Consider the following 16,641-nt stretch of genomic DNA (forward strand, 5'->3'; position numbering starts at 1 on the left):
TTGTCTCTAGGAGTAATCTAGTAGTGCACACATCTCTAGGAGTAATCTAGTAGTGCACACATGTCTAGGAGTAATCTAGTAGTGCACACATCTCTAGGAGTAATCTAGTAGTGCACACATCTCTAGGAGTAATCTAGTAGTGCACACTTGTCTCTAGGAGTAATCTAGTAGTGCACACATGTCTAGGAGTAATCTAGTAGTGCACACATCTCTAGGAGTAATCTAGTAGTGCACACATCTCTAGGAGTAATCTAGTAGTGCACACTTGTCTCTAGGAGTAATCTAGTGGTACACACATCTCTAGGAGTAATCTAGTAGTGCACACATCTCTAGGAGTAATCTAGTAGTGCACACATCTCTAGGAGCAATCTAGTAGTGCACACATCTCTAGGAGTAATCTAGTGGTGCACACATCTCTAGGAGTAATCTAGTAGTGCACACATCTCTAGGAGTAATCTAGTAGTGCACACATCTCTAGGAGTAATCTAGTAGTGCACACATCTCTAGGAGTAATCTAGTAGTGTACACTTGTCTAGGAGTAATCTAGTGGTGCACACATCTCTAGGAGTAATCTAGTAGTGCACACATCTCTAGGAGTAATCTAGTAGTGCACACATCTCTAGGAGTAATCTAGTAGTGCACACATCTCTAGGAGTAATCTAGTAGTGCACACATCTCTAAGAGTAATCTAGTAGTGCACACATCTCTAGGAGTAATCTAGTAGTGCACACATCTCTAGGAGTAATCTAGTAGTGCACACATCTCTAGGAGTAATCTAGTAGTGCACACATCTCTAGGAGTAATCTAGTGGTGCACACTTGTCTCTAAGAGTAATCTAGTGGTGCACACATCTCTAGGAGTAATCTAGTAGTGCACACATCTCTAGGAGTAATCTAGTAGTGCACACATCTCTAGGAGTAATCTAGTAGTGCACACATGTCTAGGAGTAATCTAGTGGTGCACACATGTCTAGGAGTAATCTAGTAGTGCACACATCTCTAGGAGTAATCTAGTAGTGCACACATCTCTAGGAGTAATCTAGTAGTACACACATCTCTAGGAGTAATCTAGTAGTGCACACATCTCTAGGAGTAATCTAGTGTTGCACACTTGTCTCTAGGAGTAATCTAGTGGTGCACACATCTCTAGGAGTAATCTAGTAGTGCACACATCTCTAGGAGTAATCTAGTAGTGCACACATCTCTAGGAGCAATCTAGTAGTGCACACATCTCTAGGAGTAATCTAGTGGTGCACACATCTCTAGGAGTAATCTAGTAGTGCACACATCTCTAGGAGTAATCTAGTAGTGCACACATGTCTAGGAGTAATCTAGTGGTGCACACATGTCTAGGAGTAATCTAGTAGTGCACACATCTCTAGGAGTAATCTAGTAGTGCACACATCTCTAGGAGTAATCTAGTAGTACACACATCTCTAGGAGTAATCTATTAGTGCACACATCTCTAGGAGTAATCTAGTGGTGCACACTTGTCTCTAGGAGTAATCTAGTGGTGCACACATCTCTAGGAGTAATCTAGTAGTGCACACTTGTCTCTAGGAGTAATCTAGTGGTGCACACATCTCTAGGAGTAATCTAGTAGTGCACACTTGTCTCTAGGAGTAATCTAGTGGTGCACACATCTCTAGGAGTAATCTAGTAGTGCACACTTGTCTCTAGGAGTAATCTAGTGGTGCACACATCTCTAGGAGTAATCTAGTAGTGCACACATCTCTAGGAGTAATCTAGTAGTGCACACATCTCTAGGAGCAATCTAGTAGTGCACACATCTCTAGGAGTAATCTAGTGGTGCACACATCTCTAGGAGTAATCTAGTAGTGCACACATCTCTAGGAGTAATCTAGTAGTGCACACATCTCTAGGAGTAATCTAGTAGTGCACACATCTCTAGGAGTAATCTAGTAGTGCACACATCTCTAGGAGTAATCTAGTAGTGCACACATCTCTAAGAGTAATCTAGTAGTGCACACATCTCTAGGAGTAATCAAGTAGTGCACACATGTCTAGGAGTAATCTAGTGGTGCACACATCTCTAGGAGTTATCTAGTAGTGCACACATCTCTAGGAGTAATCTAGTGGTGCACACTTGTCTCCAGGAGTAATCTAGTAGTGCACACATCTCTAGGAGTAATCAAGTAGTGCACACATGTCTAGGAGTAATCTAGTGGTGCACACATCTCTAGGAGTAATCTAGTAGTGCTCACATCTTTAAGAGTAATCTAGTAGTGCACACATCTCTAGGAGTAATCTAGTAGTGCACACATCTCTAGGAGTAATCTAGTAGTGCACACATCTCTAGGAGTAATCTAGTAGTGCACACATCTCTAGGAGTAATCTAGTAGTGCACACATCTTTAAGAGTAATCTAGTAGTGTACACTTGTCTGTAGGTCTAATCTAGTAGTGCACACATCTCTAGGAGTAATCTAGTAGTGCACACATCTCTAGGAGTAATCTAGTAGTGCACACATCTCTAGGAGTAATCTAGTAGTGCACACATCTCTAGGAGTAATCTAGTAGTGCACACATCTCTAGGAGTAATCTAGTAGTGCACACATCTCTAGGAGTAATCTAGTGTTGCACACTTGTCTCTAGGAGTAATCTAGTGGTGCACACATCTCTAGGAGTAATCTAGTAGTGCACACATCTCTAGGAGTAATCTAGTAGTGCACACATCTCTAGGAGCAATCTAGTAGTGCACACATCTCTAGGAGTAATCTAGTGGTGCACACATCTCTAGGAGTAATCTAGTAGTGCACACATCTCTAGGAGTAATCTAGTAGTGCACACATGTCTAGGAGTAATCTAGTGGTGCACACATGTCTAGGAGTAATCTAGTAGTGCACACATCTCTAGGAGTAATCTAGTAGTGCACACATCTCTAGGAGTAATCTAGTAGTACACACATCTCTAGGAGTAATCTATTAGTGCACACATCTCTAGGAGTAATCTAGTGGTGCACACTTGTCTCTAGGAGTAATCTAGTGGTGCACACATCTCTAGGAGTAATCTAGTAGTGCACACTTGTCTCTAGGAGTAATCTAGTGGTGCACACATCTCTAGGAGTAATCTAGTAGTGCACACTTGTCTCTAGGAGTAATCTAGTGGTGCACACATCTCTAGGAGTAATCTAGTAGTGCACACTTGTCTCTAGGAGTAATCTAGTGGTGCACACATCTCTAGGAGTAATCTAGTAGTGCACACATCTCTAGGAGTAATCTAGTAGTGCACACATCTCTAGGAGCAATCTAGTAGTGCACACATCTCTAGGAGTAATCTAGTGGTGCACACATCTCTAGGAGTAATCTAGTAGTGCACACATCTCTAGGAGTAATCTAGTAGTGCACACATCTCTAGGAGTAATCTAGTAGTGCACACATCTCTAGGAGTAATCTAGTAGTGCACACATCTCTAAGAGTAATCTAGTAGTGCACACATCTCTAGGAGTAATCAAGTAGTGCACACATGTCTAGGAGTAATCTAGTGGTGCACACATCTCTAGGAGTTATCTAGTAGTGCACACATCTCTAGGAGTAATCTAGTGGTGCACACTTGTCTCCAGGAGTAATCTAGTAGTGCACACATCTCTAGGAGTAATCAAGTAGTGCACACATGTCTAGGAGTAATCTAGTGGTGCACACATCTCTAGGAGTAATCTAGTAGTGCACACATCTCTAGGAGTAATCTAGTGGTGCACACATCTCTAGGAGTAATCTAGTAGTGCACACATCTCTAGGAGTAATCTAGTAGTGCACACATCTCTAGGAGTAATCTAGTAGTGCACACATCTCTAGGAGTAATCTAGTGGTGCACACATCTCTAGGAGTAATCTAGTAGTGCACACATCTCTAGGAGTAATCTAGTGGTGCACACATCTCTAGGAGTAATCTAGTAGTGCACACATCTCTAGGAGTAATCTAGTAGTGCACACATCTCTAGGAGTAATCTAGTAGTGCACACATCTCTAGGAGTAATCTAGTGGTGCACACATCTCTAGGAGTAATCTAGTAGTGCACACATCTCTAGGAGTAATCTAGTAGTGCACACATCTCTAGGAGTAATCTAGTGGTGCACACATCTCTAGGAGTAATCTAGTAGTGCACACATCTCTAGGAGTAATCTAGTAGTGCACACATCTCTAGGAGTAATCTAGTGGTGCACACATCTCTAGGAGTAATCTAGTAGTGCACACATCTCTAGGAGTAATCTAGTAGTGCACACATCTCTAGGAGTAATCTAGTGGTGCACACATCTCTAGGAGTAATCTAGTGGTGCACACATCTCTAGGAGTAATCTAGTGGTGCACACATGTCTAGGAGTAATCTAGTAGTGCACACTCATCTCTAGGAGTAATCTAGTAGTGCACACATGTCTAGGAGTAATCTAGTAGTGCACACATGTCTAGGAGTAATCTAGTAGTGCACACATCTCTAGGAGCAATCTAGTAGTGCACACATCTCTAGGAGTAATCTAGTAGTGCACACATCTCTAGGAGCAATCTAGTAGTGCACACATCTCTAGGAGTAATCTAGTAGTGCACACATGTCTAGGAGTAATCTAGTAGTGCACACATGTCTAGGAGTAATCTAGTAGTGCACACATCTCTAGGAGCAATCTAGTAGTGCACACATCTCTAGGAGTAATCTAGTAGTGCACACATCTCTAGGAGTAATCTAGTAGTGCACACATCTCTAGGAGCAATCTAGTAGTGCACACATCTCTAGGAGTAATCTAGTAGTGCACACATGTCTAGGAGTAATCTAGTAGTGCACACATGTCTAGGAGTAATCTAGTAGTGCACACATCTCTAGGAGCAATCTAGTAGTGCACACATCTCTAGGAGTAATCTAGTAGTGCACACATGTCTAGGAGTAATCTAGTAGTGCACACATGTCTAGGAGTAATCTAGTAGTGCACACATGTCTAGGAGTAATCTAGTAGTGCACACATCTCTAGGAGCAATCTAGTAGTGCACACATCTCTAGGAGTAATCTAGTAGTGCACACATCTCTAGGAGCAATCTAGTAGTGCACACATCTCTAGGAGTAATCTAGTAGTGCACACATGTCTAGGAGTAATCTAGTAGTGCACACATCTCTAGGAGTAATCTAGTGGTGCACACTTGTCTAGGAGTAATCTAGTAGTGCACACATCTCTAGGAGTAATCAAGTAGTGCACACATGTCTAGGAGTAATCTAGTGGTGCACACATCTCTAGGAGTAATCTAGTAGTGCACACATCTCTAGGAGTAATCTAGTAGTGCACACTTGTCTCTAGGAGTAATCTAGTGGTGCACACATCTCTAGGAGTAATCTAGTAGTGCACACTTGTCTCTAGGAGTAATCTAGTAGTGCACACTTGTCTCTAGGAGTAATCTAGTAGTGCACACTTGTCTCTAGGAGTAATCTAGTAGTGTACACATCTCTAGGAGTAATCTAGTAGTGCACACTTGTCTCTAGGAGTAATCTAGTGGTGCACACTTGTCTCTAGGAGTAATCTAGTGGTGCACACATCTCTAGGAGTAATCTAGTAGTGCACACATCTCTAGGAGTAATCTAGTAGTGCACACATCTCTAGGAGCAATCTAGTAGTGCACACATCTCTAGGAGTAATCTAGTAGTGCACACATCTCTAGGAGTAATCTAGTAGTGCACACATCTCTAGGAGTAATCTAGTTGCGCCCACTTGTCTCTAGGAGTAATCTAGTAGTACACACATCTCTAGGAGTAATCAAGTAGTGCACACATCTCTAGGAGTAATCTAGTAGTGCACACATCTCTAGGAGTAATCTAGTAGTGCACACATCTCTAGGAGTAATCTAGTAGTGCACACATCTCTAGGAGTAATCTAGTAGTGCACACATCTCTAGGAGTAATCTAGTAGTGCACACATGTCTAGGAGTAATCTAGTAGTGCACACTTATCTCTAGGAGTAATCTAGTAGTGCACACATCTCTAGGAGTAATCTAGTAGTGCACACATCTCTAGGAGTAATCTAGTAGTGCACACATCTCTAGGAGTAATCTAGTAGTGCACACATCTCTAGGAGTAATCTAGTTGCGCCCACTTGTCTCTAGGAGTAATCTAGTAGTACACACATCTCTAGGAGTAATCAAGTAGTGCACACATCTCTAGGAGTAATCTAGTAGTGCACACATGTCTCTAGGAGTAATCTAGTAGTGCACACATGTCTAGGAGTAATCTAGTAGTGCACACTTATCTCTAGGAGTAATCTAGTAGTGCACACATCTCTAGGAGTAATCTAGTAGTGCACACATCTCTAGGAGTAATCTAGTAGTGCACACATCTCTAGGAGTAATATAGTAGTGCACACATCTCTAGGAGTAATCTAGTTGCGCCCACTTGTCTCTAGGAGTAATCTAGTAGTACACACATCTCTAGGAGTAATCAAGTAGTGCACACATCTCTAGGAGTAATCTAGTAGTGCACATTTGTCTCTAGGAGTAATCTAGTAGTACACACATCTCTAGGAGTAATCAAGTAGTGCACACATCTCTAGGAGTAATCTAGTAGTGCACACATCTCTAGGAGTAATCTAGTAGTACACACATCTCTAGGAGTAATCAAGTAGTGCACACATCTCTAGGAGTAATCTAGTTGCGCCCACTTGTCTCTAGGAGTAATCTAGTAGTACACACATCTCTAGGAGTAATCAAGTAGTGCACACATCTCTAGGAGTAATCTAGTAGTGCACACTTGTCTCTAGGAGTAATCTAGTAGTGTACACATCTCTAGGAGTAATCTAGTAGTGCACACATCTCTAGGAGTAATCTAGTAGTGCACACATCTCTAGGAGTAATCTAGTAGTGCACACATCTCTAGGAGTAATCTAGTAGTGCACACTTGTCTCTAGCAGTAATCTAGTAGTGCACACATCTCTAGGAGTAATCTAGTAGTGCACACATCTCTAGGAGTAATCTAGTAGTGCACACTTGTCTCTAGGAGTAATCTAGTAGTGCACACATCTCTAGGAGTAATCTAGTAGTGCACACATCTCTAGGAGTAATCTAGTAGTGCACACATCTCTAGGAGTAATCTAGTAGTGCACACTTGTCTCTAGCAGTAATCTAGTAGTGCACACTTATCTCTAGGAGTAATCTAGTAGTGCACACTTGTCTCTAGGAGTAATCTAGTAGTGCACACATCTCTAGGAGTAATCTAGTGGTGCACACTTGTCTCTAGCAGTAATCTAGTAGTGCACACATCTCTAGGAGTAATCTAGTAGTGCACACATCTCTAGGAGTAATCTAGTAGTGCACACTTGTCTCTAGGAGTAATCTAGTATTGCACACATGTCTCTAGGAGTAATCTAGTAGTGCACACTTGTCTCTAGGAGTAATCTAGTAGTGCACACATCTCTAGGAGTAATCTAGTGGTGCACACTTGTCTCTAGCAGTAATCTAGTAGTGCACACATCTCTAGGAGTAATCTAGTAGTGCACACATCTCTAGGAGTAATCTAGTAGTGCACACTTGTCTCTAGGAGTAATCTAGTATTGCACACATGTCTCTAGGAGTAATCTAGTAGTGCACACTTGTCTCTAGGAGTAATCTAGTAGTGCACACATCTCTAGGAGTAATCTAGTGGTGCACACTTGTCTCTAGCAGTAATCTAGTAGTGCACACATCTCTAGGAGTAATCTAGTAGTGCACACATCTCTAGGAGTAATCTAGTAGTGCACACATGTCTAGGAGTAATCTAGTAGTGCACACATGTCTAGGAGTAATCTAGTAGTGCACAAATGTCTCTAGGAGCAATCTAGTAGTGCACACATCTCTAGGAGTAATCTAGTAGTGCACACATCTCTAGGAGTAATCTAGTAGTGCACACTTGTCTGTAGGTCTAATCTAGTAGTGCACACATCTCTAGGAGTAATCTAGTAGTGCACACATCTTTAGGAGTAATCTAGTAATGCACACATGTCTAGGAGTAATCTAGTAGTGCACACATCTCTAGGAGTAATCTAGTAGTGCACACATGTCTCTAGGAGTAATCTAGTAGTGCACACATGTCTCTAGGAGTAATCTAGTAGTGCACACATCTCTAGGAGTAATCTAGTAGTGCACACATCTTTAGGAGTAATCTAGTAATGCACACATGTCTAGGAGTAATCTAGTAGTGCACACATGTCTAGGAGTAATCTAGTAGTGCACACATCTCTAGGAGTAATCTAGTAGTGCACACATCTCTAGGAGTAATCTAGTAGTGCACACATCTCTAGGAGTAATCTAGTAGTGCACACATCTCTAGGAGTAATCTAGTAGTGCACACATCTTTAGGAGTAATCTAGTAGTGCACACATCTCTAGGAGTAATCTAGTAGTGCACACATGTCTCTAGGAGTAATCTAGTAGTGCACACATGTCTCTAGGAGTAATCTAGTAGTGCACACATCTCTAGGAGTAATCTAGTAATGCACACATGTCTAGGAGTAATCTAGTAGTGCACACATGTCTAGGAGTAATCTAGTAGTGCACACATCTCTAGGAGTAATCTAGTAGTGCACACATGTCTCTAGGAGTAATCTAGTAGTGCACACATGTCTCTAGGAGTAATCTAGTAGTGCACACATGTCTAGGAGTAATCTAGTAGTGCACACATCTCTAGGAGTAATCTAGTAGTGCACACATGTCTAGGAGTAATCTAGTAGTGCACACATCTCTAGGAGTAATCTAGTAGTGCACACATCTCTAGGAGTAATCTAGTAATGCACACATGTCTAGGAGTAATCTAGTAGTGCACACATGTCTAGGAGTAATCTAGTAGTGCACACATCTCTAGGAGTAATCTAGTAGTGCACACATGTCTCTAGGAGTAATCTAGTAGTGCACACATGTCTCTAGGAGTAATCTAGTAGTGCACACATGTCTCTAGGAGCAATCTGATAGTGCACACATCTCTAGGAGTAATCTAGTAGTGCACACATGTCTAGGAGTAATCTAGTAGTGCACACATCTCTAGGAGTAATCTAGTAGTGCACACATCTCTAGGAGTAATCTAGTAATGCACACATGTCTAGGAGTAATCTAGTAGTGCACACATGTCTAGGAGTAATCTAGTAGTGCACACATGTCTAGGAGTAATCTAGTAGTGCACACATCTCTAGGAGTAATCTAGTAGTGCACACATGTCTCTAGGAGTAATCTAGTAGTGCACACATGTCTCTAGGAGTAATCTAGTAGTGCACACATCTCTAGGAGTAATCTAGTAGTGCACACATCTTTAGGAGTAATCTAGTAATGCACACATGTCTAGGAGTAATCTAGTAGTGCACACATCTCTAGGAGTAATCTAGTGGTGCACACTTGTCTCTAGCAGTAATCTAGTAGTGCACACATCTCTAGGAGTAATCTAGTAGTGCACACATCTCTAGGAGTAATCTAGTAGTGCACACTTGTCTCTAGGAGTAATCTAGTATTGCACACATGTCTCTAGGAGTAATCTAGTAGTGCACACTTGTCTCTAGGAGTAATCTAGTAGTGCACACATCTCTAGGAGTAATCTAGTGGTGCACACTTGTCTCTAGCAGTAATCTAGTAGTGCACACATCTCTAGGAGTAATCTAGTAGTGCACACATCTCTAGGAGTAATCTAGTAGTGCACACTTGTCTCTAGGAGTAATCTAGTATTGCACACATGTCTCTAGGAGTAATCTAGTAGTGCACACTTGTCTCTAGGAGTAATCTAGTAGTGCACACATCTCTAGGAGTAATCTAGTGGTGCACACTTGTCTCTAGCAGTAATCTAGTAGTGCACACATCTCTAGGAGTAATCTAGTAGTGCACACATCTCTAGGAGTAATCTAGTAGTGCACACATGTCTAGGAGTAATCTAGTAGTGCACACATGTCTAGGAGTAATCTAGTAGTGCACAAATGTCTCTAGGAGCAATCTAGTAGTGCACACATCTCTAGGAGTAATCTAGTAGTGCACACATCTCTAGGAGTAATCTAGTAGTGCACACTTGTCTGTAGGTCTAATCTAGTAGTGCACACATCTCTAGGAGTAATCTAGTAGTGCACACATCTTTAGGAGTAATCTAGTAATGCACACATGTCTAGGAGTAATCTAGTAGTGCACACATCTCTAGGAGTAATCTAGTAGTGCACACATGTCTCTAGGAGTAATCTAGTAGTGCACACATGTCTCTAGGAGTAATCTAGTAGTGCACACATCTCTAGGAGTAATCTAGTAGTGCACACATCTTTAGGAGTAATCTAGTAATGCACACATGTCTAGGAGTAATCTAGTAGTGCACACATGTCTAGGAGTAATCTAGTAGTGCACACATCTCTAGGAGTAATCTAGTAGTGCACACATCTCTAGGAGTAATCTAGTAGTGCACACATCTCTAGGAGTAATCTAGTAGTGCACACATCTCTAGGAGTAATCTAGTAGTGCACACATCTTTAGGAGTAATCTAGTAGTGCACACATCTCTAGGAGTAATCTAGTAGTGCACACATGTCTCTAGGAGTAATCTAGTAGTGCACACATGTCTCTAGGAGTAATCTAGTAGTGCACACATCTCTAGGAGTAATCTAGTAATGCACACATGTCTAGGAGTAATCTAGTAGTGCACACATGTCTAGGAGTAATCTAGTAGTGCACACATCTCTAGGAGTAATCTAGTAGTGCACACATGTCTCTAGGAGTAATCTAGTAGTGCACACATGTCTCTAGGAGTAATCTAGTAGTGCACACATGTCTAGGAGTAATCTAGTAGTGCACACATCTCTAGGAGTAATCTAGTAGTGCACACATGTCTAGGAGTAATCTAGTAGTGCACACATCTCTAGGAGTAATCTAGTAGTGCACACATCTCTAGGAGTAATCTAGTAATGCACACATGTCTAGGAGTAATCTAGTAGTGCACACATGTCTAGGAGTAATCTAGTAGTGCACACATCTCTAGGAGTAATCTAGTAGTGCACACATGTCTCTAGGAGTAATCTAGTAGTGCACACATGTCTCTAGGAGTAATCTAGTAGTGCACACATGTCTCTAGGAGCAATCTGATAGTGCACACATCTCTAGGAGTAATCTAGTAGTGCACACATGTCTAGGAGTAATCTAGTAGTGCACACATCTCTAGGAGTAATCTAGTAGTGCACACATCTCTAGGAGTAATCTAGTAATGCACACATGTCTAGGAGTAATCTAGTAGTGCACACATGTCTAGGAGTAATCTAGTAGTGCACACATGTCTAGGAGTAATCTAGTAGTGCACACATCTCTAGGAGTAATCTAGTAGTGCACACATGTCTCTAGGAGTAATCTAGTAGTGCACACATGTCTCTAGGAGTAATCTAGTAGTGCACACATCTCTAGGAGTAATCTAGTAGTGCACACATCTTTAGGAGTAATCTAGTAATGCACACATGTCTAGGAGTAATCTAGTAGTGCACACATGTCTAGGAGTAATCTAGTAGTGCACACATCTCTAGGAGTAATCTAGTAGTGCACACATCTCTAGGAGTAATCTAGTAGTGCACACATCTCTAGGAGTAATCTAGTAGTGCACACATCTCTAGGAGTAATCTAGTAGTGCACACATCTTTAGGAGTAATCTAGTAGTGCACACATCTCTAGGAGTAATCTAGTAGTGCACACTTGTCTCTAGCAGTAATCTAGTAGTGCACACTTATCTCTAGGAGTAATCTAGTAGTGCACACTTGTCTCTAGGAGTAATCTAGTAGTGCACACATCTCTAGGAGTAATCTAGTGGTGCACACTTGTCTCTAGCAGTAATCTAGTAGTGCACACATCTCTAGGAGTAATCTAGTAGTGCACACATCTCTAGGAGTAATCTAGTAGTGCACACTTGTCTCTAGGAGTAATCTAGTATTGCACACATGTCTCTAGGAGTAATCTAGTAGTGCACACTTGTCTCTAGGAGTAATCTAGTAGTGCACACATCTCTAGGAGTAATCTAGTGGTGCACACTTGTCTCTAGCAGTAATCTAGTAGTGCACACATCTCTAGGAGTAATCTAGTAGTGCACACATCTCTAGGAGTAATCTAGTAGTGCACACTTGTCTCTAGGAGTAATCTAGTATTGCACACATGTCTCTAGGAGTAATCTAGTAGTGCACACTTGTCTCTAGGAGTAATCTAGTAGTGCACACATCTCTAGGAGTAATCTAGTGGTGCACACTTGTCTCTAGCAGTAATCTAGTAGTGCACACATCTCTAGGAGTAATCTAGTAGTGCACACATCTCTAGGAGTAATCTAGTAGTGCACACATGTCTAGGAGTAATCTAGTAGTGCACACATGTCTAGGAGTAATCTAGTAGTGCACAAATGTCTCTAGGAGCAATCTAGTAGTGCACACATCTCTAGGAGTAATCTAGTAGTGCACACATCTCTAGGAGTAATCTAGTAGTGCACACTTGTCTGTAGGTCTAATCTAGTAGTGCACACATCTCTAGGAGTAATCTAGTAGTGCACACATCTTTAGGAGTAATCTAGTAATGCACACATGTCTAGGAGTAATCTAGTAGTGCACACATCTCTAGGAGTAATCTAGTAGTGCACACATGTCTCTAGGAGTAATCTAGTAGTGCACACATGTCTCTAGGAGTAATCTAGTAGTGCACACATCTCTAGGAGTAATCTAGTAGTGCACACATCTTTAGGAGTAATCTAGTAATGCACACATGTCTAGGAGTAATCTAGTAGTGCACACATGTCTAGGAGTAATCTAGTAGTGCACACATCTCTAGGAGTAATCTAGTAGTGCACACATCTCTAGGAGTAATCTAGTAGTGCACACATCTCTAGGAGTAATCTAGTAGTGCACACATCTCTAGGAGTAATCTAGTAGTGCACACATCTTTAGGAGTAATCTAGTAGTGCACACATCTCTAGGAGTAATCTAGTAGTGCACACATGTCTCTAGGAGTAATCTAGTAGTGCACACATGTCTCTAGGAGTAATCTAGTAGTGCACACATCTCTAGGAGTAATCTAGTAATGCACACATGTCTAGGAGTAATCTAGTAGTGCACACATGTCTAGGAGTAATCTAGTAGTGCACACATCTCTAGGAGTAATCTAGTAGTGCACACATCTCTAGGAGTAATCTAGTAATGCACACATGTCTAGGAGTAATCTAGTAGTGCACACATGTCTAGGAGTAATCTAGTAGTGCACACATCTCTAGGAGTAATCTAGTAGTGCACACATGTCTAGGAGTAATCTAGTAGTGCACACATCTCTAGGAGTAATCTAGTAGTGCACACATCTCTAGGAGTAATCTAGTAGTGCACACATCTCTAGGAGTAATCTAGTAGTGCACACATCTCTAGGAGTAATCTAGTAGTGCACACATCTTTAGGAGTAATCTAGTAGTGCACACATCTCTAGGAGTAATCTAGTAGTGCACACATGTCTCTAGGAGTAATCTAGTAGTGCACACATGTCTCTAGGAGTAATCTAGTAGTGCACACATCTCTAGGAGTAATCTAGTAGTGCACACATCTCTAGGAGTAATCTAGTAGTGCACACATCTTTAGGAGTAATCTAGTAGTGCACACATCTCTAGGAGTAATCTAGTAGTGCACACATGTCTCTAGGAGTAATCTAGTAGTGCACACATGTCTCTAGGAGTAATCTAGTAGTGCACACATCTCTAGGAGTAATCTAGTAATGCACACATGTCTAGGAGTAATCTAGTAGTGCACACATGTCTAGGAGTAATCTAGTAGTGCACACATCTCTAGGAGTAATCTAGTAGTGCACACATGTCTCTAGGAGTAATCTAGTAGTGCACACATGTCTCTAGGAGTAATCTAGTAGTGCACACATGTCTAGGAGTAATCTAGTAGTGCACACATCTCTAGGAGTAATCTAGTAGTGCACACATGTCTAGGAGTAATCTAGTAGTGCACACATCTCTAGGAGTAATCTAGTAGTGCACACATCTCTAGGAGTAATCTAGTAATGCACACATGTCTAGGAGTAATCTAGTAGTGCACACATGTCTAGGAGTAATCTAGTAGTGCACACATCTCTAGGAGTAATCTAGTAGTGCACACATGTCTCTAGGAGTAATCTAGTAGTGCACACATGTCTCTAGGAGTAATCTAGTAGTGCACACATGTCTCTAGGAGCAATCTGATAGCACGCATACGAGTCACATTATGTCAGTATGTGACAAAGCCAATCCAGTGCTCCTATGTTCATTATTGGTAGAGCTCAGCAAAATAATTCGGACCCTGTATGCAGTTTCCCGTATGAGTTAAGAAACACTTGATCTTTCAGTGTAAACTTTTTGGAATAAACTTTTAGCACAATGCTCTTTTGTTAATAAGCCTAAATATATTTTATATTTTTTACGGATAACATTTTTGAGCGACGGAAAGAGATCCCGGTTGCGGGAAACCTGTGATGTACTTAAAGGTTTGGGTCTGAGCCCATCTTTCAAAATGGTGGCCTGAATTAGTTAAACACGAATTAGTTTACGTGAAACCGTTCTAGGACAATAAGAAAAAAAAAAACTATCGATGTGGACTTAAATATATGGTATGTAATTACCTAAAAGTTATTAGAGCGTTAAAATATAACACCAGTTTCTTTCTCTGCAAAGCTGTGACCACTTACCAATGACAATCAAGCTCGTGGACCCATGCACGTCACCGGCGATGTTACTAGCGATACACCTGTAGACTCCAGTATCACTCGGCTGAACCGAGAAGATGACGAGGGTCTGGTTACTGAGGTCGTACTGGCCATCAGGGTCAAGCTCATCCGGGTTATCATCTCGTCTCCAGGTCACGCGCGGATGGGGAAAGCCCGAGGCTTGGCAACTCAGTACAATCTTGGTGCCCGTTAAGGCGGTTATTTTCCCGCCAATTGCAACGTTCAGGGGCAAGCGGTCATACCAAGTGACGTTCTCATCGGTGAAGGTGATACGGGGCAGGATTGGTTCTGTCGTGCATATAAAATGAGTTCAGTAGCAATACATGCATAGAATGTGATATAAGAAGGGACAGGGCGCGACATATTTTGTCAGTATCAGGACCCTAGGACAACTAGTCTTGATTACTTTGTCTCGAGCATTTATAACATTGCCTTGAAGTTCATCAGGGGACTAAATAGGAGATCACTTGGGTACAAAACGCATCTTGCAATACCGTAAATGTTACAACGATCGCACACACAGCTTCAATAGACTTTACTGCACGAACCACCATCATGTTGCATACTTCAATGCAGTTTATAAATAAATCGTAAAAGACTTTACAGGTAACATTGGTAGATAGATGGAAATAGATAGTTTTTAGTTTACCTTGCGCAATTATAGGTGAGTTAGCGGTGTTTGTCCCTGCCCTGTTGACGGCATTGCACTCATACATCCCGGCGTCATCCATTGTGACCTCTTGCACAGTGAGACTCTTGCCGTCTGCAGAGATATCGAACCCCTCCCCTGGCGTTATCAACTGACCGCGTCTAAGCCACGAGTAGCTCGGCGTCGGGATCCCTGTGGCCGAGCAGTTGATGGAGACTGGGGTGAGAGTCAGTGTCTTTAGGATTGCACCTATGCGCATGCTCACTGGTGTTCTGTCGTAGACTTCGAGGACCTCTGAGCTGACCTCGATCACGGGAGTCTCCGGCGCTGCAAATTAAAATGAAAAACAAGAAATCTAGATCGCTTTGCATCACCCATTGCATTGTTCCACGGCTTTGCTGCATTAAAGGCGGATGTAATTTTGACAAAAGAATTGTATTCTATATATTTCTATTCTATTTATCTATCTTTCGCAGGGAGTAGTTCGGAGGAAGAGAATCTCTCTAAAACAGCAGAACTCCGTAAAAAATGACACACACCAACCTTGCACCACACCAACCTTTTTTTTTTACAACGGAGCAACATCAAACTTTTTTACTAACAATCCAGTAAGTTGTTATCCTTCACTTACGGACAAACTTGAGGAACGAGGACTTCCGGTCTGTCCCAGCGCCATTAGATGCAACGCATTCATAGCTTCCGGTGTCAGACCACAGGGTTCCCACAATAACCAGGGTGCTGCCCATGATTTTGATTCGTTTGCTTGGTTCTATCAGGGCACCGGACCGGGACCACGTGATACTGGGTACCGGGTTGCCTGTGGCGTTGCAGTGGATGCTGACCGAGGTGCTGATCAAGGTGTTTAGATTGTCACCGATTGTTAGGGCGTGGCTTAGGCTGTCATAGTCTTCAAGCCGTCTTTTCGTAAATCGTATATTAGGGGAACGAGCAGCTAAAGGTAAAAACAGATATTAGGGGAACGATTATATGGGGATAAAAACGGATATTAGGGGAACAAGAAGATGGGGATAACAACGGGTATTAGGGGAACGAAAAGATGGGGATAAAAACGGATATTAGGGGAGTGAACAGATGGGGATAAAAACGGATATTAGGGGAGTGAGCAGATGGGGATAAAAACGGATATTAGGGGAGCAAGCAGATGGGGATAAAAACGGATATTAGGGGAGTGAGCAGATGGGGATATAAATGGATATTAGGGGGGCGAGTAGATGGGGATAAAAACGGATATTAGCGGAACAACGGATATATTAGGGGAGAGGAGGATACTTCAAATAACAAACGCCTGTAGTT

The 16,641-nt window shown here is 42.0% G+C and overlaps 1 protein-coding gene across 3 annotated transcripts in view; it reads right to left on the reverse strand.

Annotated features, from left to right (window-relative positions):
- Nucleotides 1-16,641, reverse strand: part of LOC5503308 (hemicentin-1) — a 136,135-nt gene that overhangs the window by 64,991 nt on the left and 54,503 nt on the right. For all 3 annotated transcript variants that reach the window (XM_048727478.1, XM_048727480.1, XM_048727479.1), the window contains 3 exons: nucleotides 15,959-16,279; nucleotides 15,328-15,654; nucleotides 14,640-14,966 (listed from right to left, as the gene is read on the reverse strand). In XM_048727478.1, coding sequence (XP_048583435.1) covers nucleotides 14,640-14,966; nucleotides 15,328-15,654; nucleotides 15,959-16,279 — 975 coding nt within the window. The remainder of the gene's footprint in view (nucleotides 1-14,639; nucleotides 14,967-15,327; nucleotides 15,655-15,958; nucleotides 16,280-16,641) is intronic.

This window comes from Nematostella vectensis, chromosome 5 (assembly GCF_932526225.1).
Source record: "Nematostella vectensis chromosome 5, jaNemVect1.1, whole genome shotgun sequence".
In the NCBI taxonomy this organism is placed as follows: domain Eukaryota; kingdom Metazoa; phylum Cnidaria; class Anthozoa; order Actiniaria; family Edwardsiidae; genus Nematostella; species Nematostella vectensis.